At 38.5% G+C, this 26,965-nt stretch overlaps 1 protein-coding gene across 9 annotated transcripts in view; it reads left to right on the forward strand.

Annotated features, from left to right (window-relative positions):
- GLG1 (golgi glycoprotein 1) overlaps positions 1-26,965 on the forward strand; it is a 129,241-nt gene that overhangs the window by 67,066 nt on the left and 35,210 nt on the right. For 5 of the 9 annotated variants that reach the window (XR_014059183.1, XM_081508711.1, XM_081508713.1 and 2 more), the window contains exons 2-4: positions 14,974-15,006; positions 16,995-17,081; positions 21,093-21,308. Coding sequence is in view for 8 of the 9 variants with exons in the window: in XM_081508711.1 (XP_081364837.1) it covers positions 14,974-15,006; positions 16,995-17,081; positions 21,093-21,308 (336 nt within the window). In the remaining variant the exon portion in view is untranslated. Of the gene's footprint in view, positions 1-12,158; positions 12,772-14,973; positions 15,007-16,994; positions 17,082-21,092; positions 21,309-26,965 lie in introns of those variants that run through there. The other 4 variants (XM_081508718.1, XM_081508715.1, XM_081508719.1 and 1 more) reach the window with 4 other exon arrangements.

The following is a 26,965-nucleotide window of genomic DNA, read 5'->3' on the forward strand; positions in this document are numbered from 1 at the left end:
TCTACTGACGGTGTTTATTTTTATGAGGTAATGAAAATACTGTGAGTAGCCATTTTAGAAGAATTTTGATGCTGTATTTTTATAGTAGTGGTATAGCAGTAGTAGTGGTATTACACCCTCAGAGTTCAGAGGAGTGTGTCGTTTTTGATGAATTGTCTACAGAATAGTTAATAGATGTTAGCCACTTGAGACTGAATGATAATGCTCTAGGTGTTACTTTTATAACATGGGCACCAAAACTGACTTTATCCATGAAGCTGGGTGATGAAAAACAAGGTCTTTTATCTCTTTACAGCTGTGTGCCTGCTGCGGCTGGAAGCCATGTTGATAGCCTTGTCTAAGATTCTTTCCTGTGCAGCTTAAAGGGGAATCTGGCCAAGCATTTGATAGAATGCTTGACTCTGTTTTCTTCCCCCCAAAATTAGGACCAAACTGGATTCCAAATTTCTAAGTCTTCTCCTAAGGAAAAGAAAAGGAATGAGTAGGCAGTAACTTTTCCCTCCTTGATGATTATAGGCTGTCATGCAGATGATTTCATTCCAGAAAAACTCGTTCATTCGCAATAGTGAAGTGGTCCCAAATGGAAAGCTGATGAAAAAGATTGAGTGAGCTCCGTAGATGAAAAGAAATATCTCTAAACATCTTTTGTGGATGACCTGTCTCATAGAGTTTATAGGTACCTTTATTTCTAATTCAGAGTAGTAAAATGGGGGGAGATGGGGAAGGAGTTCACAGTATTTCTTAGGGTATAGAAAATTACTTGATTTTATAATTTACATTTTTTTAATAAACTTTTAAGATTTGTAAAACCATAACCAAATATGTATCCTTTTGGCCATAATGTAATGATGCATTTTGTGTTCAATAACTAGACTGTTATATCCATATTTGCCATTCCCTGCTCTGGGCACAGAAGATAGATAAATTTGACTAATTTTGAGTGTTTCCATTTGGTTATTTTTAACTAGTTGTAGAGTTTTCTTAAGCAAAAATAAGATGTAATTTGATTTCTTGAATTAAATTTTGAGACATAGCATCTTCATGGGTATGGATCCTTCTGTCAGTGAGTCAGGAATTGATCAGTTTGCGGGGGTGGGGGGGCTCTTAAGTCTAGTAATGAGCTACATTATTATGCTTTCATATTTTTAAAATAGGGCTAAAACCTCACTGAAGGTGAATGAATTAGCACTTGACAAAGCTGCAAGTCTTTTGCCAGTATTTTTTATATACAAGTAAGTAATATCTGAACTCGAGCAGACCCATTTGCTGATTCCTACTATTTTATATATATTATATTTATATATATATATATATATAATTAAAGACCATTGAAGTTATTTTCATTTTAAAGCTACAAGTCAGTCTTGACCTCAACTTAATACCCTGACTGTCCAAGAACCAGGAATAAATGGGCTGTAGTTCGTGGGGGGACCGTGCCTATTTATCTTTTATCCCTTTAAATTGCATTATGTTCCTATAGAAGTATATATAATAACTCTACATTATTCTTCATGTTGTGTCTTTGAGTGGTGTCTCTGAACTACACCTACTGCTCTAGTCAGTAGTCCACTCCAGCGCCTCTGATGGGGGTAGGGGCTGGCACACGATGACAGTGACAAGCCCCTTGATGTCTGCTCTTCATGCAGCCAGATGGTCCTGGTGCTGGACTGGCAGAGAAAACACCTGTGAGTCCTGAGGGTTGGCCTACGTGATTGATGCTGCCAAACATACCCACAAGTTTTATAACACAAGATGAAGACACCTATGTGTCTTTGGAGGCCAGAGGTATTCAAGGACATGCAGGAAGAAATGTGCAAAATGTAGACTGCTAGTCTTCTACCAGTCCCAGCTGAAGAATGCTGCCATGACCTCCATTGCGGATGGAGTAATAGTCAGGTTTGGCCAGGGTTTTGGGAAAATGAAATATATATTTCACATAAAAAAATGTGTATATAATATAAATATATGTATATATATTATATATTTCTACTGTGGGCAAGAACCCCTTTGAAGAAATGAAGTAACCCTTATAGTCAACAAAAGAGTCCAAAATGCAGTTCATTTCAGTTCAGTCGCTCAGTTGTGTCTGACTCTTTGCGACCCTGTGAACCGCAGCACACCAGGCCTCCCTGTCCATGACCAACTCCCGGAGTTTACCCAAACCCATGTCCATCAAGTCAGTGATACCATCCAACCATCTCATCCTCTGTTGTCCCCTTCTCCACCTACTCCCAGTCCTTCCCAGCATCAGGGTCTTTTCCAATGAGTCAACTCTTCACATCAGGTGGTCAAAGTATTGGAGCTTCAGCTTCAACATCAGTCCTTCCAATGAACACCTAGGACTGATCTCCTTTAGGATGGACTGGTTGGATCTCCTTGCAGTCCAAGGGACTCTCAAGAGTCTTCTCCAACACCACAGTTCAAAAGCATCAATTCTTCGGCGCTCAGCTTTCTTCAGCGTCCAACTCTCACATCCATACATGACCACTGGAAAAACCATAGCCTTGACTAGACAGACTTGTGTTGGCAAAGTAATGTCTCTGCTTTTCAATATGCTATCTAGGTTGGCCATAACCTTCCTTCCAAGGAGTAAGCGTCTTTTAATTTTATGGCTGCAATCACCATCTGCAGTGACTTTGGAGCCCAAAAAAATAAAGTCTGACACTGTTTCCGCTGTTTCCCCATCTATTTCCCATGAAGTGATGAGACCAGATGCCATGATCTTAGTTTTGTGAACGTTGAGCTTTAAGCCAACTTTTCCACTCTCCTGTTTCACTTTCATCAAGAGGCTCTTTAGTTCTTCTTCACTTTCTGCCATAAGGGTGGTATCATCTGCATATCTGAGGTTATTGATATTTCTCCCGGCAATCTTGATTCCAGCTTGTGTTTCATCCAGCCCAGCGTTTCTCATGATGTACTCTGCATATAAGTTAAATAAGCAGGGTGACAATATACAGCCTTGATGGACTCCTTTTCCTATTGGGAACCAGTCTGTTGTTCCATGTCCAGTTTGAACTGTTGCTTCCTGACCTGCATACAGGTTTCTCAAGAGGCAGGTCAGATGGTCTGGTATTCCCATCTCTTTCAGAATTTTCCACAGTTTATTGTGATCCGCACAGTCAAAGGCTTTGGCATAGTCAATAAAGCAGAAATAGATGTTTTTCTGGAACTCTCTTGCTTTTTCAATGATCCAGCGGATGTTGGCAATTTGATCTCTTGTTCTTCTGACTTTTCTAAAACCAGCTTGAACATCTGGAAGTTCACGGTTCACGTATCGCTGAAGCCTGGCTTGGAGAATTTTGAGCATTACTTTGCTAGCGTGTGAGATGAGTGCAATTGTGCGGTAGTTTGAGCATTCTTTGGCATTGCCTTTCTTTGGGATTGGAATGAAAACTGACCTTTTCCAGGCCTGTGGCCACTGCTGAGTTTTCCAGATTGGCTGGCATATCGAGTGCAGCACTTTCACAGCATCATCTTTCAGGATTTGAAATCGCTCAACTGGAATTCCATCACCTCCACTAGCTTTGTTCGTAGTGATGCTTTCTAAGGTCCACTTGACTTCGCATTCCAGAATGTCTGGCTCTAGGTGAGTGATCACACCATCGTGATTATCTGGGTCATGAAGATCTTTTTTGTGCAGTTCTTCTATGTATTCTTGCCACCTCTTCTTAATATCTTCTGCTTCTGTTAGGTCCATACCATTTCTGTCCTTTATCGAGCCTATCTTTGCATGAAATGTTCCTTTGGTATCTCTAATTTTCTTGAAGAGATCTCTAGTCTTTCCCAATCTGTTGTTTTCCTCTATTTCTTTGCATTGATCACTGAGGAAGGCATTCTTATCTCTCCTTGCTCTTCTTTGGAACTCTGCATTCAGATGGGAATATCTTTCCTTTTCTCCTTTGCTTTTCGCTTCTCTTCTTTTCCCAGCTATTTGTAAGCCCTCCTCAGACAGCCATTTTGCTTTTTTGCATTTCTTTTCCATGGGGATTGTCTTGATCCCTGTCTCCTATACAATGTCATGAACCTCTGTCCATAGTTCATCAGGCACTCTGTCTATCAGATCTAGTCCCTTAAATCTATTAAATCTAAAATGCAGTTCTTGGGGCTTATCTCAAAAATGACAGAATGATCTCTGTTCGTTTCCAAGGCAAACCATTCAGTATCACAGTAATCCAAGTCTTTACCCCAAACAGGAGAAGCTGAACTTGAACGGTTCTATGAAGTTCTACAAGACCTTCTAGAACTAACACCCAAAAAAGATGTCTTTTCATCATAGGGGACTGGAATGCAAAAGTAGGAAGTCAAGAGATATCTGGAGTAACAGACAAATTTGGCCTTAAGTACAAAATGAAGGAGGGCAGAGGCTAACAGTATTGCCAAGAGAATGTACCGGTCATAGCAAATACCCTCTTCCAACAACACAACAGAATATTCATCACATGGACATCACCAGATGGTCAATACCGAAATCAGATTGATTATATTCTTTGCAGCCAAAGATGGAGAAGCTCTATACAGTCAGCAAAAACAGGACTGGGATCCGACTGTGGCTCAGATCATGAACTCCTTATTTCCAAATTCAAACTTAAATTGAAGAAAGTAGGGAAAACCACTAGACCATCCAGGTATGACCTAAATCAAATCTCTTATGATTATACAGTGGAAGTGAGAAAAAGATTCAAGGGATTAGATCTGATAGACAGAATGCCTGAAGAGCATGGACAGAGGTTGGTGACACTGTACAGGAGGTAGTGATCAAGACCATCCCCATGGAAGAGAAATGCAAAAAGACAAAATGTTTGTCTAAGGAGGCCTTACAAATAGCTCAGAAAAGAAGAGAAGTGAAAGGCAAAGGAGAAAAGGAAAGATATACCCATTTGAATGCAGAGTTCCAAAGAATAGCAAGAGAGACAAGAAAGACTTCCTCAGCGATCAGTGCAAAGAAATAGAGGAAAACAACAGAATGGGAAAGACTAGAGATCTCTTCAAGAAAATTAGAGATACCAAGGGAACATTTCATATAGAGATGGGCACAATAAAGGACAGAAATGGTATGGACCTAACAGAAGCAGAAGATATTAAGAAGAGGTGGCAAGAATACACAGAAGAACTGAACAAAAAATACCTTCACGGCCCAGATAATCACGATGGTGTGATCACTCACCTAGAGCTAGACATCCTGGAATGCGAAGTCAAGTGGACCTTAGAAAGCATCACTATGAACAAAGCTAGTGGAAGTGATGGAATTCCAGTTGAGCTATTTCAAATCCTGAAATATGATGCTGTGAAAGTGCTGCACTCAATATGCCAGCCAATCTGGAAAACTCAGCAGTGGCCACAGGCCTGGAAAAGGTCAGTTTTCATTTCAGTCCAAAGAAAGGCAATGCCAAAGAATGCTCAAAGTACCGCACAATGCACTCATCTTACACACTAGCAAAGTAATGCTCAAAATTCTGCAGCCAGACTTCAACAGTATCTGAACCGTGAACTTCCAGATGTTCAAGCTATTTTTAGAAAAGGCAGAAGAACCAGAGATCACATTGCCAACATCCGTTGGATCATAGAAGAAGCAAGAAAATTCAGAAAAACATCTATTTCTGCTTTATTGACTATGCCAAAGCCTTTGACTGTGTGGATCACAACAAACTGTGGAAAATTCTTCAGGAGTTGGGAGTATCAGACCACCTTACCTGCCTCCTGAGAAATCTGTATGCAGATCAAGGAGCAACCATTAGAATCAGACATGGAACAACAGACTGGTTCCAAATAGGCAAAGGAGTACGTCAAGGCTGTATTGTCACCCTGCTTATTTAACTTATATGCAGAGTACATCATGAGAAGTGCTGGGCTGGATGAAGCACAAGCTGGAATCAAGATTGCCGGGAGAAATATCAATAACCTCAGATATGCAGATGACACCACCCTTATTGCAGAGAGCAATGAAGAACTGAAGAGCCTCTTGATCAAAGTGAAAGAGGAGAGTGAAAAAGTTGGCTTAGAGCTCAACGTTCAGAAAACTAAGATCATGGCATCTGGTCCCATCACTTCATGGCAAATAGATGGGGAAACAGTGGAAACAGACTTTATTTTCTTGGACTCCAAAATCATTGCACATGGTGACTGCAGCCATGAATTTAAAAGACGCTTGCTCCTTGGAAGAAAAGCTAGTCTTTTGACCAACCTAGACAGCATATTAAAAAGCAGAGACATTACTTTGCTGACAAAGGTCTGTCTAGTCAAGGCTATGATTTTTCCAGTAGTCATGTATGGATGTGCGAGTTGGATTATAAAGAAAGCTGAGCACCGAAGAATTGCTGCTTTTGAACTGTGGTGTTGAAGAAGACTCTTGAGAGTCCCTTGGACTGCAAGGAGATCAAACCAGTCAATCCTAAAGGAAATCAACCCTGAATATTCATTGGAAGGACTGATGCTGAAACTGAAACTCCAATACTTTGGCCACCTGATGCAAAGAACTGATGCATTGGAAAAGACCCTGATGCTGGGAAAGATTGAAGGTGGGAGGAGAATGGGATGACAGAGGATGAGATGGTTGGATGGCATCACTGACCCAATGGACATGAGTTTGAGCAAGCTCCAGGTGTTGGTGATGGACAGGGAAGCCTGGCTTGCTGCAGTCCATGGGGTCACAAAGAGTTGGACACAACTGAGCGACTGAACTGAACTGCAGTGAAATATATATATGTATATACACACACATCTATATATATATATATATATATATATATACACACACACACATATATATATATATCTCAGAAGCAGGAGCTTCCTAAGAAGGCAATAATGATCAAATAGACTAAAGACACGGGCACGTTCAGCTTTGTCAGTGTGTCTGCTCTTGGGGAGGAGGAAGAGAAGGTTGAGGCTGGGGAAGTTGCTGCCTTGTTTGCACAGAATGCACAGTTATTGGAAAAGGGTTGGAATGCAAAGGCCTGAGCAATAGGCAATTGAAAGAGCTGGCTGAACTGGAAACCAAGAAAGCAAACATGAAAGGGACCTTGACTAAGAACCAGTTCAAATGATCAGGAACTTGCTCTGAACCCAGACTAGAAGCAAACATTTAGATTAGGAGGAAAAAGATCTTTTCTTTGACACTATGGCCTGGCTCCTACCGTTATGTCCCCAGCAGAAGGCTTTATGTTGCTGCTCTTTGATTCTTCTATGTTCAGTGAAGTGTATGAGTCCACATGACCTGCTTTCTAGAGATGGATTTTTCTGAATCTTTTCTGTTTATAGTGTATAGGTCTTCGCTAGTATTTTTCCCCCCATCTGATGCAAACTTCTTGAGCTGTGTAAAACCTGTATGAATAGATCAGTGCCTAAGTGTCTCCAGTTTCTTAAGTAGCTGTTCTTATTCCTTCTTCAAAGTTAATAAAATATTTAAGGATTATTTTAAAAAGTAATTGCACATTATTTCCCAGTTGTTACCCTACCACCCACTGGGGAAGCACACAAGTAAATAATAATAAATTGAATCACCACTCTCTACACTGTATTTAGCATAACGTATTAATTTGGACTAAGACAAACCATTGTTTGACATGAATTTGAGGAAGCTCTGGGAGACTGTGAAGGATAGGAAAGTCTGGCGTGCTGCATGGGGTCACAAAGAGTTGGACACGACTGAGCGACCGAGCACACAGGCACACCATATATTGTTGTTGTTTAGTCGCTAAGTCTTGTCCAACTCTTTTGAGACCCCATGACCAAGGCTCCTCTGTCCATGAGATTCTCCAGGCAAGAATAGTGGAGGCAGTTGCCATTTCCTTCTCCAGGGAATCTTCCCGACCCAGGGATCAAACCCATGTCTCCTGCATTGCAGGCAGTTTCTTTACCACTGAGCCACCAGGGAAGCCCTTCACCATTGCCTCAGAATGGTCCCCACAGTGCTTCCTGCTTCTGCGTCAGATCTCTGCCCTCTGACCCCTCCTCACCTTAGTGCTCTGCGTTGCATCGCCCCCTCCCCTCTGCCTCAGCCTACACACAGTATCATGTCACCAGTCACAGCCTCCTTGTGAGACCACACCTAGTTGCTCCCTCGTCTATTAGTCTGTCTGATGTCTGTCATCCTAACTCACGAAGGGTGGTGCCACTTCTTTCATTCTTTAAAATTTTATCTCCTTCAACTCCACATTCAACTTTGTATGAGGGTTAGGTATAGACTCATGTTTTACCTCCCTTATCATATGGACTTGAGAGCCAGCCATCTGTAACTTTATGCCTTTGTTTTTACTTCCCACTGAACCTTTTCATAAATCCTTTCTGAAAAGAGGGGTGAATGTTAAAGAATCATATAAAAGCAAAGCTCTTTAGTGAATCAGAGCATTGTTGCAGGGCACAAAGCCTGTGTTGATCACTGTTATTTTGGTAAAACAATACTTAGCAGCTGTCCCTGGACACACATGAAAAATAATTCTGATTGAGCCAGAATAAGGCACTAAGAGGAACTTAGTTATGAATCTGACTGAGGGTTAATATTCAGTTTATACTTGCGCAGGGGAAGTTTACCAAGACTGAAAGACTGAGTTCATCTAATCACCACCAGCTGTATTGTTTTCAGTTTGCTTTTTTGGTGGGCATGAAAGAAGTAGTTTGGGCCTAGTTAATAAATGAATTGCTTCTATGACTGGAAGTTTACTGGGTCCTTCATGAATAAATTTGTAGAAGAAGAATTTACCTACTACTGCAGCAGAATGTTCCTAATCAGAAGGAGGCATCAGGCTGTTTCCTAGCCTTCAGATTTTTGCAAGGCCATGAAAGCAGCAATACTGCTGATTTGTTTGTTTTCTCTTGGTGATTAATACATAGAGTCTATTGCCACTTAATTTAGTATCAGGTATGATCTGGTGGGTAGTTCAACTTGAGTAAATGTGATTATAGAATGTTTCATATTTTAGACACAGTCTAACTCCCAAGCATTTCTGTTTCAGAAACTGGGACAACTTCCAAGTTAGTTTTGTGACTCCTTTAATTTCTCCTGCCAGACTCATTAACTCAGCCTATTCGCCTTTGGGGAAATCATAGTTCCAGACTTGTACTCTCTGTAAAAATCATCCTCTTAAGTGAATGCGATGGTTGAATTAATTGAGAACATTCAGACTCAACCTTTCCAGCAGTATATTCTGAAGCCTGTTTTGATTTTGACCAGCAGAGAATGATTAAGATAAAGCAGTAGGAAACTGTAATTATAATATGCAAATTACCTGCATTAAAAGATGTGGAATTCAACAAATACTGCTATTTTTAAGTTCCACATCTCCGGTTTTATAGGCTCAGAAAGCTGGAGAGAATCTCGATCATCTTAGATAAATGCTTCTTTTTTAAAAAACCATAGTACACATTAAAAAAAAATCCAAATATTAAGTGGACCCATACAGTTCAAACCCATGTCATTCAAGAGTCAACGGTATTGCATTGCATCATTCGTTTTGATTATAAACTTTGATTATTATTCTGAAGACTGCTATAGTAATGTCTAAAGGCCATGTAATGTTTGGTTTTTTTTAAACTTTATTTTATATTGGAGTATAGTTAACAATGTTGTGTTTCAGGTGTACAGCAAAGTGATTCAGTTATACAGATTCATGTATATATTCTTTTTGAAAGTCTATTCCCATTTATGTTGTTAGATAATATTGAGCAGAGTTCCCGTGCTATACCATAGGTCCTTTTAAATATAGCAGTGTGAACATGTCAATCTGAAACTCACTAACTATCCCTCTCTCTTACCCATCTCCCCTGGTAACCACAAATTTGTTTTCTAAGTCTGTGAGTCTGTTTCTGTTTTGTAAATAAGTTCATTTGTGTCTTCTTTTGTTTTTTTTTTAAGTTTCTCCATATAAGCAATAATCATACAATATTTGTCTTTCTCTGACTTACTTATGGATCTTTTTGAAATGATAACAGCTGTGGATTCTCTTCTCAGGAAAACATAGTTGCACACAGAAGTTTGCATTCTTTTTTAAGACAATCTTACTCCTAAGTCTGTCATGAATCCTAGGTGATGAAATCCCTATTTTAGTCCAAAGCCTGTCCTCCAGGGTTTGAAGAAGTGACACATCTAAAATCACAGAGCTTCTGTAGCTGACACTACTGCTAATCTGTTGGGTTTCCTCCCCCCAACACCCCACCACACACAGTTTCTATCCCTAAAAGCCCATTCTGAGTTTACAGAACTTAGAGGAAGGGTTAGGGGTGTTAAACCTTAAAATCAACTGTTTCAGCTTGTCTCACTTACCCAGTTAGGAGATTAAAGTACAGTAATATCCCAAGCATTTGAATCACTGATTTAGAAAAGTCAAATGAACTAACCAAATTTTTTATAACCTGTTGTGGTTATTTGAAGGGCTCATCCAGATCCCTTTCCATGTGTGCTCAGTCATGTCTGACTCTTTGCAACCCCATGGACTGTGGCCCACCAGGCTCCTCTGTCCATGGGATTCTCCATGCAAGAACACTGGGGTGGGTTGCCATTTCCTTCTCCAGGGCATCTTCCTGACCCAGGCATCAAACTTGCCTCTCCTGCATTGACAGGCGGATTCTTTACCACTGAGCCACTGGGTAAACCCCAGTCCAGATGCATAGTTGATCTAATTACCAGTTTCTTACCCAGGCTGCTGGCCTCTGAATTCATCAAATAAATCAGTCTAGAGCACTTGTTCCGTTTATTCATCCTGTCTAGCTTTCTTTGATTTATTTTTGTTTGTTTGTTTGGTGTTTGTTTGGCCATGAGGTGTGTGGGATCTTGGTTCCCTAACCTAGGATCAAACCCATGCTCCCTGATTGGGACACGCAGTCCCCACCACTGGGCCACCAGGAAAGTCCCCTGTCTCCCTTTCCTTTTGTTGCTCCTCCCAAAGGTCCCCCCATCATTGTGCTCATCCTGAGCTGCTGACTCTGGGGGGAAGTATCAAGGTAGAAAGCGTCCCAATAAGCATTGGTTGTCATTTACTATCGTTAAATAAACTTCAGTTTCTGTCGCTTCCTAGCGATGTGCCTTTGATTATGTGATTCGATTTCTGTGAATTTCACTATCTTTATCTGTAAACTGGACACAATACCATTTTTCTTGCCGCCCATCATGTTATGAGAAGTGAATGTAGACACTGGCTCAATCCAGTGACAGCTTTTAGTGTTCTCTGCCTCGCACGTCCCCTTTTTCCTGCAGCCAGCCAGGCTTCCCGGCGCCGCCTCTCCTGCGGGGCTGTTGCCGCACCGTTCATCCAGCGTTAACTGCGTTCCTCCCGGGTCAGTCACTGCTCTCTTAGGTTGGGGGGGGGGGGGCGTCGCCTTGTCTGCTTTTTCTCTTTCCTCTGTTCGTAATAGTTTTTTCATTGATACTAACATATGCAGCTTCAACAGGCTCTTCTCCAAAATTTGATTGTTAATTTAACAGAAAGTTATTTGTGAGAGTTTTCATAAATTTGTCTCCCCCTAGTTTTCCATTGTTAAGAGAACAGTTTTTTAAATTCCAATGAGGAAACACTTGATGTAGGAGACTTTTCTAAGTCCAGATTTCTATCTCCAGAGTAATAGCAGCTAATTATGTGGCAAAGCTTAGCCTCTAATTTGCTGTTTCCACAGGCTAGGAACCTTCACTTTGCCTCTGATTTGAAGGGGTGGACTCGAGTGGAGGACTCCTAAACTGGTTAGAAGAGAGGTTTCAACTCTCAGTTTTCTGTCTTCATCATGTTCTTCTTATTTGAAAAAATTACTAAGCTTATCCTAGTAGCTATGTGTTAGTTATTCATAAAATATCAATTATTCTAACATATATTACAAAAACATGAAAGTATAAATTAAAGGATGAGCTTTTCAAAAAGAAAGTTTCAATTATTTTCTTCCTGAGCTCCAGGGAATCTTCTCAGTTGCATGCTCATTTGCTTGAACTCAGCATTTTATTTCTACAGCTGGATTGTAAACTACCTGTGGTTAGGGACAATGCCTTACTCTGTAATCCCACAACAATGCCTGGCACAGTTTTGGGTACTTCATATGTATTCAGTATTTACTTGTTGATTGATTTCTTGAGATCATTTTATTTAGAGTATTATTTCACTGTTAATAAAAGGAAAACAGTCTTCAGCCTCTTCCTTCCTTAATAGTTCTGGTGTTAGTCCCCACACTCTTCATATCCTAAGTTTAAAGATCATCAAGCCTGTCTACATGTACAGATTTTCAGAAGTATATGTGCTGTCTGATGAAGTAACTCGATTGTGACCTCATGGCAACAGTGCAGGCTCGGAACCACACCTGTGTGAGCACCCACATCTGGTTTTGTTCCTTGAGATTTTTGTCTTTTCGTTTCTTATCAAATGGCTGAGTGCTCAACTGTAGCATTTTCTTTCTTTCTTTTTTAAATACTTTCTCTAGAGTTAGTTTGTGCTGGTATTGTGGGTTTACTACTTTGTATTTTCTATTTTTCAGGTTTCTGTTCTGTTCTTCTGAACAACTACTCTCTCCTTTAATTCTATAGGCTTTTTTAAATTTATGAGAGTAATTATTTGTAATTACACTTAAAAATTCTTTATAACTGTTCAGTGAATCTCAGTGGCTTAACATCATAATCTTTTTCTCTTAGCATTCCTGTATTGTCATCATCTCTTTGTGAATAGAAAAACTAAATCTATAAAGAAAAAAAATTATTGTCAATTGCAAATCAAGACAGTGAGAGACATAAAAACCAAACACTGGTCTCCAGATTTGCAGTTCACTTATGTCTCTGTGGACTGTGTCATTCCTTCATAAAAGGTGCAGTACTGTGTACTTACTAATATAATTCACTAAATTAGATCATTGCAGTTAATGACAAAATAAGGTTTTGAGATTTTTATTATTTCATTTTCCTGATAGGCTTGTTAGTTATTTTTTTCTTCATTACAAACACCCTCAAAACTTAAAGGGCTTTCTGCTTCACGTATCTCTCCTTGTCCTTGTCCCTGCAGCTATCTGTACATGCTCTTCGCATGGGGAATGGCAAGAGTCTGAGAGTACAAGCACGTTTAAAGCCTCTGCGCCTAGTATGCCTGCTAACATCTCACTGGCCAGAGCAAGTCAGTAGCTCAGCCTGATTGCTGGGCAGGCAGTGGAGCAGGCGTGTACTCAGTCCACAGCAGGGGGCCCTGCAGAGGGCAAAGGATATCAAATCCTATTAAAGGGTGGAAAGCTGGGGGAAATAATCCAGTCTACCACTGTAGGGGAAGCAGGACGTTAAAACAGTCATTAATTTGCTAATGTAAGTCTTGTGGACTGTAAACATGGCAACACTTTTTTTCCCATGAGTAACTTAAATCTTATTTGACTACTATGAAAATTCTGCAATGCTCTGAATTTCTTTCAAGAATGCCCCTTTAGGGATTCCCTGGTGGTCCAGTGGTTAAGACTCCGATCTCCCAATGCAGGGGGCCTGAGTTCGATCCCTCATCAGGGAACTAGATCCCACATGTTGCAATGAAGACCTGGAACAGCCAAATAACTTAAAAAAAAAAAAAAATGCCCCTTTAAACTACAGTTATCGTTTAATGGAAATAAATACAAGTAGAGATGCTAGTGATGTTCATTTCCATATGTGCTTTGAGAAAGAGCTAGAATTGCTGATTGACTGGAAAAAGTGGAAAGTATAGATGAAGAGAGGATAGATAGAAAGCTGCCTAAACAAAAGAAAGCTTTGCAAATAAACTGTTAAGCGTTATAAATTAAGCACTTGGAATTGACATGAAGGGAACAGAGTTAAGCTAGATTAACTCACAGTATGGCAGATTTCTGAGACTCAGAAAGACACATCAGAAAGGCATTAAAATGTCTGTTCTTACTTAGACAAGAAGGGAGAAAGTTCAGAGGTGGTGTGTTATAATCTCACAATTAATTGCCTAACAATCTAAGTCAATTCTAATATAATATTTTATAAGTAGATACAGAAATGAATTTGGACGTTAGAATTAATGCCTGTTAAATATTGTAGTGGAATGAATAGTTCCTTAGAAACCTTTTTCTTCCTGAAGTGATGCTAGGTGTGTCTGTTTAGTTTGCTAATATTTTCTCTTTTCTGTACTGCCTTATTTCTTTCCTTGAATAGGGAGAATCTTTTTATTTTGAAAAATGACATTATTTACAACCTTTGTTAGGAATATTTCATAGAGGGGAGACAAAATTGACTTCACTTGAGCTGGTTAGAAAGCTATGGAAACTCAAAGTAAATAGTACTGTATTATTGTGTGCATTATGACAGTTGTATCCCCTTGACCAGTGTGAGCAGGAAATTGAAGAAGTGTGTGGCAGAGCTGTGCAGTTCTAATTTTAAGCATAGCCTCGTCTACTTTCTTGTCACAGAAATAAAAGTTATTTATTCTCTGTTGTGTGTACCTGGCTTTATAAGCAAATGTATTCATGGGAATAAATAAATAGTTTCTGGGTTTTTTTTTTTTAATGTTATATTTTTAATCATAGACCTGCAAGGTTATGAACTCTTAAAGTTACAAATATAGTACAGGGAGGTCCTATGTATCCACCACCCTGTTTCCCCTAATGGTGACATGAGACTAATTTGTAAGTCATTGTCAGACCTTTTTTGCCGTCTTTAGTAAGCCTGCTTTTTTCAGATATCTGACTTTCTTTAAAGCAAGAACACCTGTATTGTGCCTGATCGATCCTCTTTAGCTTTCAGAATTAACGAAGTGTTGTGTAAGGATCCTTCTGTCACTGTTGCTTTATCTCTTTAGTACATTCCTCTCCATTTTCCCAGTTTCCAGATTGTACCATGGATTGCAAAGGAACTATGTCTCATCTTTTCTTCTGGTATATTTCTCCTCAGCAATCTAAAAATCTGCTCCTCCTGTTGAAGAAATATAATCAGTTGAACATTCAGATTTCTTGTTTTGAGTTTATTGGTGGTGTTTAAAAACTTGAGAGGATTTTTGTTTTTAACATCATCTCTTCTTTTTTTTTTCCTTTTAGCCTGAAAATGAAATTTCTTCAGATTGCAATCATGTAAGTATGGATTTTCCATAATTCGCTATATATGTTTTATGTATATGATGGCAGATATTAGGATGCTCTTCCTTTATTCTGGGAAGCATAATGTTTTCTTAAATGCACTTAATCTTAACAAGAGAATGATTAACCTTATCTAAGGGCCATGATAAATCTACAAATAGTCCTCCATTATCGAAACCAGCAGGCTCGGTCAAATAGCATTTATAAACTTAAGTTTAACTTTTTCTTCAGTTACAGCTACCATATGAAATTGTTTCTTTGCATGTCAAGTTTATGATTTTAGAGTTTTGTATTTTAAAGTTATTTCATTTAGTCATCATATAGTCATCTACTGTGTGCCAGACACTGTGACAGAAACTGGACACAATTAAACACCTCAAAGATGGAGACATATTCGAGTTGGCAGATAATAACTCCAGAGATAACTGCAATTAATGCATTCAATGTCACATCTATATCTGTATCTCCATATTGTATAAAGTCTAACATTAAAAGGAGACTGATGTGAAATCGCATCTGTGCAAAAAGTACTGAATGCTTCGGCAGAAGCCTGTAAGAGTACAATGGGGACACAAAAGTGAATTTTGCCCTGGTGGGTTGATGTCTGGAAACATTTAATAGTGGAGATGATACTTGAGTTATGTCTTAAAAGAGAAGTAGTTACATATCTGACAATACTGGAAGAAATCACTCTGTCTCCACATTATTTGGTGTTTTGAATGGGAGACTTCAAGAACAGAGAAGCAGATTGGCTACTTAAGTTGATGACTTATTCTAGGTAAGGTCTAGATAGGTCAGAGATTTAAAGGAAAACACCACAAAAATAGTAGAAGAAAATATGAATGGTGGTAGCGTTTTTAAAATATAACACAACCTCAAAATCTATTTAAAGAAAAAAAAGATTTGTAAGTCTGATTGCATCTCTGCTGTGACATCTTGTGATTCAATTAACCAAATATTGTACTTAGTCACATTACCTGCCATTGACCATAGACACCACTGGACAGTCTTTGTCTTTTTCCTCCTGCTTTAACCTGCATTTCCTAACTCAGTATGTGTTCAAACATTTGCTTCTGTTTCCTGTAATAGTCTGCGAAGCCCTTGAGATTATACTGTGAGTGATACATCATCAGAAGTGCTAAGCAGATGTTTGAATAAATCAGTGAATGAGTGATTGTATTCTTTAGTCATGGAGTGAAGCAGTCTGAGAAAAATGCTTTTGAACTGCCCCTCCACCTCCCAAACTTCTCCGTGTCCTACATCGTAGAAAACCCCTGTTCTGTTTCTCCATCTGAGCAGAGGTTAAAGAGCTCATTTTTGCTCCTTTTCAGAAACTGAATCATATATTGAAAATTTTTAACTGAAGCTGCAAAGATAAAGTAATATTCAGCCCTCACCTGTGAATAGTAATGGCTTTAGAGATTTCATAGTTTGAAGCATTGAAACAGTTGTGTAAAACAGACCTTATCATGTACTTGTCAAGTTGAGGGTTTTAGAGGAATAAAGATACACTTGGAAATTAGACTCTGGACGACACTCCTTCATAAAAAGCACGTGAAAAGCACTGTTGATTGTGAAATCTGCAACTTAGCCTTCCGGTTCTAATTTTCTGGGTTAGACTTTTTGATTTAAGAATTTTGCATGTACACCTCTTTATATTTTCTTGAAAAAACTCTTTTATCAGGAGATTTCATTTTAATTTTTTCTTGACTTAAAAAAATTTGTCCTTAAGTAAAAATAGAAAAAAGTGTATGTTTGAACAGTAGTGCTTTATTTTGTTTCCACATCTTTCCCTTTTATCTATAAATACAGTGACATTTTAATCTTACTTTTTGTTCGTTAACTGAAGTGTAAATGTGCTTTATCTGACTGTATAATGGAATTTTATCATTTATAGTAACCACTAATGTTAAATTTCATGCTATTCTAAGTTTTTTCTTTGTTTGTTTTCTGTGTTGTTTTTTTTTTTCTCTTGTACCTAGTTGTTATGGAATTATAAGCTGAACCTAACTACAGATCCAAAATTTGAATCTGTGGCCAGAGAAGTTTGCAAATCTACAATATCAGAGGTAGGTAGTGAAAGGAAGAATTTTGTGGATCTTTCATGACCTGAAAGAGAAAATTACATAGTTGACCAGACCAGTCATTGAGGGAGGAATGAATGAGTCGGTTACTCTGTTTCTCTCAGAATTCACATGTGTCTTGGTTCAGAGATAGACTAAGAGGGGGGTGTGTAATTAGACTTCTTTTTCTTAATCTGCACTCACAGTAGGATGCTGTTGATGCAGACAGGTGGGAAATCAGGCTCTTTCTGTCCCCAAATGGAGAACACAATCACTCCTGTCATCAGTGAGTGCTCTCACACATTGTACAGTCTGCTTATGACTGAGGCATGTCGAGATGGTTTCCCCAGGAGGCTCATAAGCAGTCCTAAGGGTTTTGGCTGTGCACTTGGGCCAGTTGAGCCACAGAGGCTTATGCTCCAAATAATAGGAGTTAGCATTATAAGGGTTTGTGAAAAGGTTACATATATATTGTTATAAATGTATGTTGCATATAAAGACAAAAATAATTACTGAAAATGTGTATAATATTGCATGTATGCTAATTGGTGAGTTTTTCTGTTATTTCTCTTGGCTCAGTGTAAATATCAAATGATATTAGTGAAAATTGTGGTATTGAAAATTGTAATTTATTTTCTTTTTTAGAATTAGTGTTAGAAATTCCATGAAGTTGGGGATTTCTACATACTGAAAGAATCACAAAGGAAATAATTGCTACTTTTCTATCTCAAAGTTAATAATCAGAGATCTTGCATCATATAGATTTGTCCCCAAACTACCCTATTTTTCTTTTAATATATTTATTTATTTGACTACTCTGGCTCTTAGTTGTGGGATCTTTGGATGTGACATGTGGGATGTAGTTCCCTGGTCAGGGATTGAACCTGGGCTCCCTGCATTGGGAGCTCGAAGTCTTAGCCACTGGACCACCAGGGAAGTCCCCTCACTACCCTATTGATGACTTAAGTTAGGACCATTTTCTCTTGAGCTCTTAAGGAACACCTTACTCCAACCAGATAAGTCCTCAGCTTATGTACCTCACTTAGCTCATTATGGGATCTTGGAGAACCTGGTTTCTTCCTCAAACCTTTTACTACTAAATCATATATGCTTTAGTATTTTAAAGCAGTGACCCTTCTTCAAATATGTTGGGGCTTCAGAATAGAATAGCTTATTTTAAAACTTTGATCTTCAGCTTTTAGATTCAGTATTACATACCTCAAAATCCCTTAGCTCACTATGTGACTAACTATACATACCAGTTTGAGTGCCATGTGGAAATTTAGCTCAGAGAATATGCAGATTCTTCAGAATATTTTCACCCTTTGTTGATTTTATCTATCTGTATTTATAAAACTGTTGGGACTTCCCCTGCTGGTCCAGTGGTTAAGACTGTGCTTCCACTGCAGGGGGCACAGGTTCAGTTGCTGGTCAGGGAACTAAGATCCCACATGCTGCCTGGGCATAGCCAAATAAGTTAGTAAATAAAACTGGCTTCCTTGTAATGTGTGTGCTATGTTATGGCCCTCTTGTAATCTTTTGGAGGATGTTGTGGTTTTATAACAGATTCATGTAACGGTCTACTTCACCCTCTATAGAGGGAGATCATACTGGAGTCAGAAAAAACTATCAGGAAAAATAAAACGTTTTATTCTACATTTCCCTCTTCTCTTTTAATTTTGGAGTTATTCTTCTAAGGAGGAAAACAACATCATAAAAATACTGAAGACTGCAAACCGAACTTTTTATTTACGCTCCATGATTGAGTCAAATATTGCCTGCTTTTCTCTTGCATTATGTCAAAAGTAGTGACTGTAGTATTTTTCTAATGGTTCCTTAAGAATTTGCTCCCCAGCCATGTCAGAGTTTACTTTCATTCATAAATATGTTGATGACTTAATGCTGTTTTTCATTGTTATTCTTAGAAGTTTTTTCGTTGTTGTTTTTAAACTTTCCTCCTATACAGTGGTTGGAAAAACCATAAAATTTTAATTCAGACACTACATCTGGTTGTAATTAGTGGTGGACTGAAATACAAATAGGTACAACATCTATGTGTTTCAGAAAAGTCTCAGGTGACTGAAGCTAAATGCACATTTAATTTCTTATTCAGGCTTCAATTCAAAATGTCTAGCAGTCTTTCTTCAGATTTTTAAACCACTGATTGCCTAATATTAGAGCCTGTCTGAATACTTGCTCTTCATTGTTTTAAAAACCCAGGTGTCTTCCACTAATCCTGTTTTTTTTTTTCACACAGGTCTTTTTTGATTAGTTGAATTATAAACACTGAGATTTTTAAACAGTTATTTCTCCTTTTACTTTTGAAACTTACCTCTGTTTTACTTTTTTAAAAAATCACAAACAAAAAACTCTGTTCTTGGAAGTACATTTATGGCCCTCTTCTTAGGCATCATCAAAAAAAACAGCCCAAGGTTAAACTGAAAGAATTGCATTCAGCTTGTTGACTGTTGAAGATCTCTGCTGCCTCTTGAAGCCAGTATGAGGCTGTTTAATTTCCCAAGTTTGCTTCTTTGAAAATAAACACAATTTTCTCTCTTGAACTGAGTCTTTGACTTGCTCTGAATTTAATACTGGGTTAGACATGAAGAGGCCCAGTGGCTTTAGGACTGTTAGTGTGCGGTGTGTCCTTCACCCTGTGCCTTCTGGAAAAGGAGATTGTATTTGTCTTATCAAGTGGACATATTTACCAGAGGTGGTATAGGAATGGAGAATGGTCTCTGTTGGTTAGAAAAAACCCAACAAAACATTCCCTTCTCATTTATATTAAAAATAAACATTTACATTTGGCTCCTTCCTCTTGTCAAAACTGCCGTTTTTGTTTGTTTTTAATTTCTCCAAATGCAATAGGCGTTTTCCAAGCAACCCTCTTTGCTTTATAATTCAACCTTAAAACCCTGTAAGTAGATTTCACTTATGATTGAACTTCATCATTTTTAGGCTAATTTCCTTCCTTAGCACTTGTGGTTTTGGATGCACTTTGCAGAGACACTACCCATGTGGGGCCACTTTGTGCTTGATCCACTAGATCATATGTCTAAACGACCCAAATTAGAATTGCACTGGCCTTCCCTTTCCTAGACTTCTTGCCACACTACACTGAACATCATTTTTAAACATGTTTCTGTTTCAGACCACAGTGGTGAAGCTGGCAGTCTACTCAGTTAAAAAACATATGCCCACTTTCTTTTCTACTTTAATTCTGCTCATCTCCATTAGTTAGGCCCTCAGTGTTATTTACAAATTTCTGTTGATCACAGCTGCAGAGACATATTAAGTTGAAATTTATTTGCCAGACGTTAAAAATGGAAAGTAAATAATCTGCCTCTTTGCGGAGTTAAATCCCCCACGTGTTTTCCTTCCCTCTTACCTATTCTAAGTAAACTAGCACTAAGGAAAAAACAAAACAAAACACTCAACCCCATAGTTAATTCAGAACACATTAATGTCCTGTCGAGAGGTAAAATAGTATGACCCCTGCTTTAGTAATTAGGTTTATCTGACAAAAATAGTTTGCTGTGTAGATTGGCTTGAGATATGCAACTGGACTTCAGTTCTGCACCTGTTTTTCAGACCTATGCCTTAGATTAATCTTATCACTATCCATTGCATTCTTTGCATGGGTAATGGTAATTCTCAGTAGAATCATTTTTAAAAGTGCTGTCAAAAACTCTTTTCAATAAAATACATTTTAAGAAATTTTCTCAATAAACTGAAATTTTTTTAAAAACTTTTTTACTTCATTTAAAGCTGGATTTTACCTAAGCATTTGTTTTGTGTATGTATTTTCTTGCAAAACACATTAATCAGGTATTTCCTAGAAGGTGCAGAAGTCTTAATAAGCATGGCACACTATTTTCTTTACAGCAAAAGCGTTTCTCAGTGTTTTCTTTTTCTTCCTTTCAAGAAGAAACAAGAAGCTATTATTCTCTCTTTCATAAAGGTTATTTGGTAAGAGAATAGAATGCTTTTGTAAAACAGCCACTTTCCTCTGAGCAGATCAAAGAGTGTGCCGATGAACCAGTTGGAAAAGGTTACTTGGTTTCCTGCTTGGTGGATCACCGAGGCAACATCACTGAGTACCAGTGCCACCAGTACATCACCAAGATGACAGCTATCATTTTCAGTGATTACCGGCTCATCTGTGGCTTCATGGATGACTGTAAAAATGACATCAACATTCTGAAATGTGGGAGCATTCGGCTTGGAGAAAAGGTATCTCTTTACCTCACTGGCTTCACCAAAGGGGTCTTACAAATTTGATGAATGCTTTGTATAACTGGCATGGAGAAAATTTAGAGCTGGCATTGGACTCAAAGTTAAGATTCAGACAGCCCCAGTATCTAAGCCTAGCTTCCCTGTGGGTGTTTGCCTGTGGATGCACTTTATCTGTTTGTAACCAAATGTTTCAATATTGTGTGGGGAAGTAGAGGAATTAATATCTGCTAAGATTAGTGTTATCTTCAAAATGCAAAACCAGCTACCACTTCTTACCTGTAATGTTCCTCTGGAAAAGCTTTCTGTAGTCTTGAGGGGAAAGTAGTTGGATTAGGAGAGGCTCAAGTTCTCTAACCTTTCTTAGCATGTACCTCACTGTTGTCTAAAAAAATTACCTAATAAACACACCAGTACAAAAGATAGCGTATTTTATTAGAAAATTTTAAAACATGTGAAGGGTACTTCTAGCTTGTCAAAAGAAAGGTACTCTGTAAATAGGATATGTGTTATCTTCATGTCAGAACTAGTTTCAGTAAAGACAGGAAAGAAAATAACTCCCTAGTTTCTTCCTGCTTAATTATATCTGATCTTTCTTTTGTCCTTATTGGTCTGTTGTCCAGAAGGTCACAGTGGAGGATCAGTCAGGTTTGTGCCTAATCCGTTTACTCAGCAGAAGTGAAAACTCCTGAGAAGTAGTAGGTGTCGGTGGGAGAGGTAGCTGAGACCTGTGGATGGCATCAGCTGTTAATTGCTGCTGCTCATTAATCTCCTGTTTAGGGAGTATGAGAGCAAAACCCATTTGTCTCCTTGCCCTCTGTTCAGAGCATTGCTTACAGGCTTCCATTCTTGGCCGGGACATGGTGGTAGAATTCTGGAACTGCACACACCAGTTCAGATGAAGTTTTGAGGGCTGGTCATTGTCTGGCTGTCACCAAATACTCTTTGCTTCATACCAGCGCAAGGCTCTGGCCCTTTCCCAGGGCACCTGAGTTGGTCTTGAGAGCTCTGTGGACTGCTATACAGCTTTCAGGCAGCTCATGAGAGGCCAGTTTTAATAAGACTGATTCTTGACTTTCCCAACACATTTTAGAAATGGCACAAAAGCACTTAAATCACCTTGATAATTCAGAAGCTCCTGTGACTTTATTTATAGTGCTGAGGGTTAATATCCAGTTCCATCTCACTCTTAAAAATCTTCACATAAGTGTTCCAGACACACTTTTCAGGAATCAGTGATGGCACCTTGTCATATTTGTGGTCAGTGGTCTGTGCTGTAGAACAGACCATTACAATCCACCTCTCCCTATAGTAGTTCTTCCCCATTGCCCACCAAGATAGTTGCTCATTGGCTTCCCAATAGCAATCTGGATTGTCCAGATAAAACGTGCTTTTGGCTGTGTGTCAGTTCAGTTCAGTTCAGTCGCTCAGTCGTGTCTGACTCTTTGCGACCCCATGAATCGCAGCACGCCAGGCCTCCCTGTCCATCACCAACTCCCGGAGCCCACCCAAACCCTTGTCCATCGAGTCGGTGATGCCATCCAACCATCTCATCCTCTGTTGTCCCCTTCTCCTCCCGCCCCCAATCCTTCCCAGCATTAGGGTCTTTTCCAGGGAGTCAACTCTTCGCATGAGGTGGCCAAAGTATTGAAGTTTCAGCTTCAACATCAGTCCTTCCAATGAACACCCAGGACTGATCTCCTTTAGGATGGACTGGTTGGATCTTCTTGCAGTTCAAGGGACTCTCAAGAGTCTTCTCCAACACCACAGTTCAAAAGCATCAATTCTTCAGCACTCAGCTTTCTTCACCGTCCAACTCTCACATCCATACATGGCTGCGTGTATGAGTTACCAAATCTGTATTGACTTGAACAGTGGCAGAAAATAGTAGTGCCAGAGCCCAAAGATGTGACAGTGAATGTTGATTTTTCAGCTTTGTTAAAATAACAAAAAATGTTATATGGGGCATCCAAAAGCACATTTTTGTAATTTTTATCTTTTGTTATACCTGCTAGTTAGATGAATTTCTCTCTATAATAAGCCCTCACCTCAGTACCCAGACGGACTTCTGAAAAAGCATGTTCTTTTCCGTATGTGTGTGTGCATGCATGCTCAGTTGTGTCTGACTCTTTGTGATCCTGTGTATGTAGCTCACCAGGCCCCTCATGCTAATGCTATAGCCAAGTTTAAAAATGATAGCCGTCTGTCTTCAGCCCTCCCTTGCCTTTTCTAAGTATAGTTGACTTCTCTGAAGTCAAGTTATTTAGATATGAAAGTTATCCTGAAAATTAATAAATCAGCTTCTGACCACAGAAGAGAACACGCTCATCAGTTTTAAATTTGTTGCCCTGAAGCTTGCAGTCTCCTCTGTGACTGGCTTTCAACTGACCTCCAAAAGTCAGAGAAGAGAGGTCATGGGTAATCTCTTAGTACCCTGCCTCTTGTATGAAAACTTAAGTGTCATGATTTCAAAACTATAATGATTTTTTTCAGAATATTAGTATATGTAAATTTTAAAAATAAAGGCTATGTATTTAATAAAACTTGGAATTTTCTAAATAAACATCTTTTTAATAATTATTTTTAAAAAGAAAGAGTAGATCTTTGAAAGTAAATGTAAACAATTCATATCATCTGAAGAGAAAGCAGAATGAGACATCCAATACAGGAGCTTAATTGTGGCCATGTACCTCCTTATTACTACTTTTATAGTTTTCACTTGGTAGTTATATCATTCTATCATTCTCTCCTTTTAAAACCAACTACTGTGAATAGTTCAGATGTTCTTTTTGTCTCTATCTAGAGAGGTAGATCACAAAAAACATCACATATGTTGAAATGGAGAATAATTAATATCAGAGATGAAAACTGAGTTCTTGCCCCTTTTTCTGATTTGTGTTGTCATTCTTTGGTCTTCCAGAAATATATGTATTTTTAAAGCACAAGGTGTATGGAAGAAAAAATATTACCTACTGAACTGCTGAACACTTACATGGACACTGTATACTAGTTTTAAGACTGACATTTGTCTCACCACAGTAGAATTTTAAAAATTCACTGTAACTCCATTTACAGGATCATTTGTTATGCATATGTCAAGCTTGTATATTAACAAGTTACCTTTTTAAAATCTAAGCCCAAGTAACTTCATTTCTTGTAGATTATCTGCTGGTGTACAGTCCCTTGCTTTCATTTGTATCCAGTTATAACCCTACAGTCTTCTTTATCAAATATTTGCATACATTTGAGTTTTGTAACTCAAACTGGCTGACCTGGAAAGCTCAGAGACTCTGGGAAACGGAGAAGAATTCCTGAAAAATCTTTTATTTGAAAAAATTCTCTAAAGTTATGGTAATAATAAAAGAAAATATCTAATGGAGGTGATGTTATAGCCTAATGCCAATATGTGGTGCTATAATTGCTATAATTAAAATTACATTTCACATTCCTTAGAGGGTCTCACACCGTGATGCTGCTATGTTTAAACAGTTGTGAACTCTGAGTATACAGAGAAACATTTAGATTCATTGCAGGGAAATCATTGCTTTAGCCTGTGAAGCCAGAACTAAAGGCTAAGCCTAAATAGAGAATTGACAAATGTGCTATTATTTTCAGTCTCATCTGTATGATTATGACCTAATTGCTAGTGGTCATCTCAGTAAGGTGTTTTATGAGCTACTCAACTTTGGTATAAGACATTATTTTATACCATAAAATCATGTGTATCATAATCTCTTGTAAACTGTAAATAATAAGTGATTGATTTGTTTCCAAATCTTTGTTATCACAGGTTTGTTTTTACTTTTGGCAAGTGGAAATAGGTAGAGCACTTCTAAGTGGGCAAGAGTTAGACAGACTTGTTGTTCAGTCGCTCAGTTGTGTCTGACTCTTGGTGACCCTGTGGACTGCAGCACTCCAGGCTTCCCCATCCTTCACTGTCTCCCGGCGTGTGCTCAGACTCATGTCCAGTGAGTCGATGGTGCCATCCATCCATCTCATCCTGTGTTGCCCCCTTCTCCTTCTGCTTTCAATCTTTCCCAAGATCAGGGTCTTTTCCAGTGAGTCATCTCTTTGCATGGACCAACTTGAGAGTCACTCATAAATTGAGAAGAAAAAAAAAGCCTGAATTTCTGGGGTTTGTGTCCACTTTCCTCTCTCTCTCTCCTTATCTTTTTTCAGTTGTCCATCAGAGTTTTTTTTTTCTCCCTTTAGAATTACTCCCTAATAATAATTTTTGGTTATCTCCGATTTCTAAGCGTTGGATGGAATCTTCAAGCTAGTGACAAAGTTTGAGGTACAGACAGAAAATAGGAAGGCACAAGAATATACCAGTGTAATATGCTTCCTGATCTTTTTTGGATCAAAAAACCTTTTGAAATTTAATGAAAGCTATGAACTTCCCTCAGGAAAAATACACATAACCCACATACAAATTGTAGGAGTTTCATGAAACTCCAAGGTCCAAAAAAAAACAATGGTGGACTGTTAGCTAGATGCCTGATACTCTGCAGCTCTGTTCACTCAACTGCACTCTAGGTATCACAGCTCTTATTCCCTTTTCACAGGTGTATTAGGAGAGAGCATGAACATTTTCTAGAAAGTGCTTGGAGATTAATGTGCTATGGAACAAACCCTATTACAGCAAAATGGAAAAATACGTAGTTTTTTGTTGAATTGAAATTTTAGTAAAATAAGTGTTTCCCTACCTAGTTTTAGGAGTCTTATGATATGTAGGTGTCAGTAAATGATAGCACTCTATTTTCTGTTACCTTGGTTTGGTATATTTATAGATATACCTCTCAAGTTATTGAAGCATATCTTCTGAGTATACAAAATTAGGACTCTGAAAATGTTTAGGGAAAATTTTTCATGTTTTGAGTGACTGAGTGCTTGTGGTTGCTATGGGGTTGATGCAATGTACACTTAAAGATAATTGGAGGATTTTAGGAAAGCTCTCAAAAGCAGTTAGTATACTTGGTGGTAATCTTGTTAAATCACATTAAGATAAATCTGAAACATCAAAGTGAACATTACTCTAAAAGTGGGAGTCTTTGTGGACAATAGAAAACAGAGAAGGAGGGTCTCTATAGCATACTTCCTCATTAAATTTTGTGGTTTGTCTTATTTTTTTAAACTTGACTAAAGCACTCTTATTTGAGAAATATGTAGCTCTTAGAGATAAATGAACAGAGATTCTTTAAAATTTTGACGTTTTTGTGACTTCCCAGGTGGTCTGGCGGTTGACTCCGAGCTCCCACTGCAGGGGATGCGGGTTCAGTCTGATTGGGGAACTAAGATCCCACATGTTGCGTGGTGCGGCCACAAAAAAGGAAAGAAATTCTGACACTTTAAACTCTAAAAGTCAGGTTTCTGTTTCTAGTGCAAACTGAATGGACTTAAATTTCCCAGGATCTGTATTTCTGTTTATAGCTCTCAAGTATTAACATTCTTACCAAAGATTATCAAGGACATCTTCTGTAACTTCCACAATGAGGGTGGTCCCCACCCTGTTTCTCAGTAGAACATTGGTAAACTTCTGTGTTTCATGTTGAGGTTTTTGTTGTTGTTGTTTTTTATTTGTTTGTTTTAACTAAATGATGTTTATTTTGAAGCTCATCTTGGTGAGAGTTTTAAAATGGTAGTATCCTTGCTATTTT

Source organism: Giraffa tippelskirchi, chromosome 7 (assembly GCF_054371585.1).
Source record: "Giraffa tippelskirchi isolate mGirTip1 chromosome 7, T2T-mGirTip1v1.2.pri, whole genome shotgun sequence".
Lineage (NCBI taxonomy): Eukaryota > Metazoa > Chordata > Mammalia > Artiodactyla > Giraffidae > Giraffa > Giraffa tippelskirchi.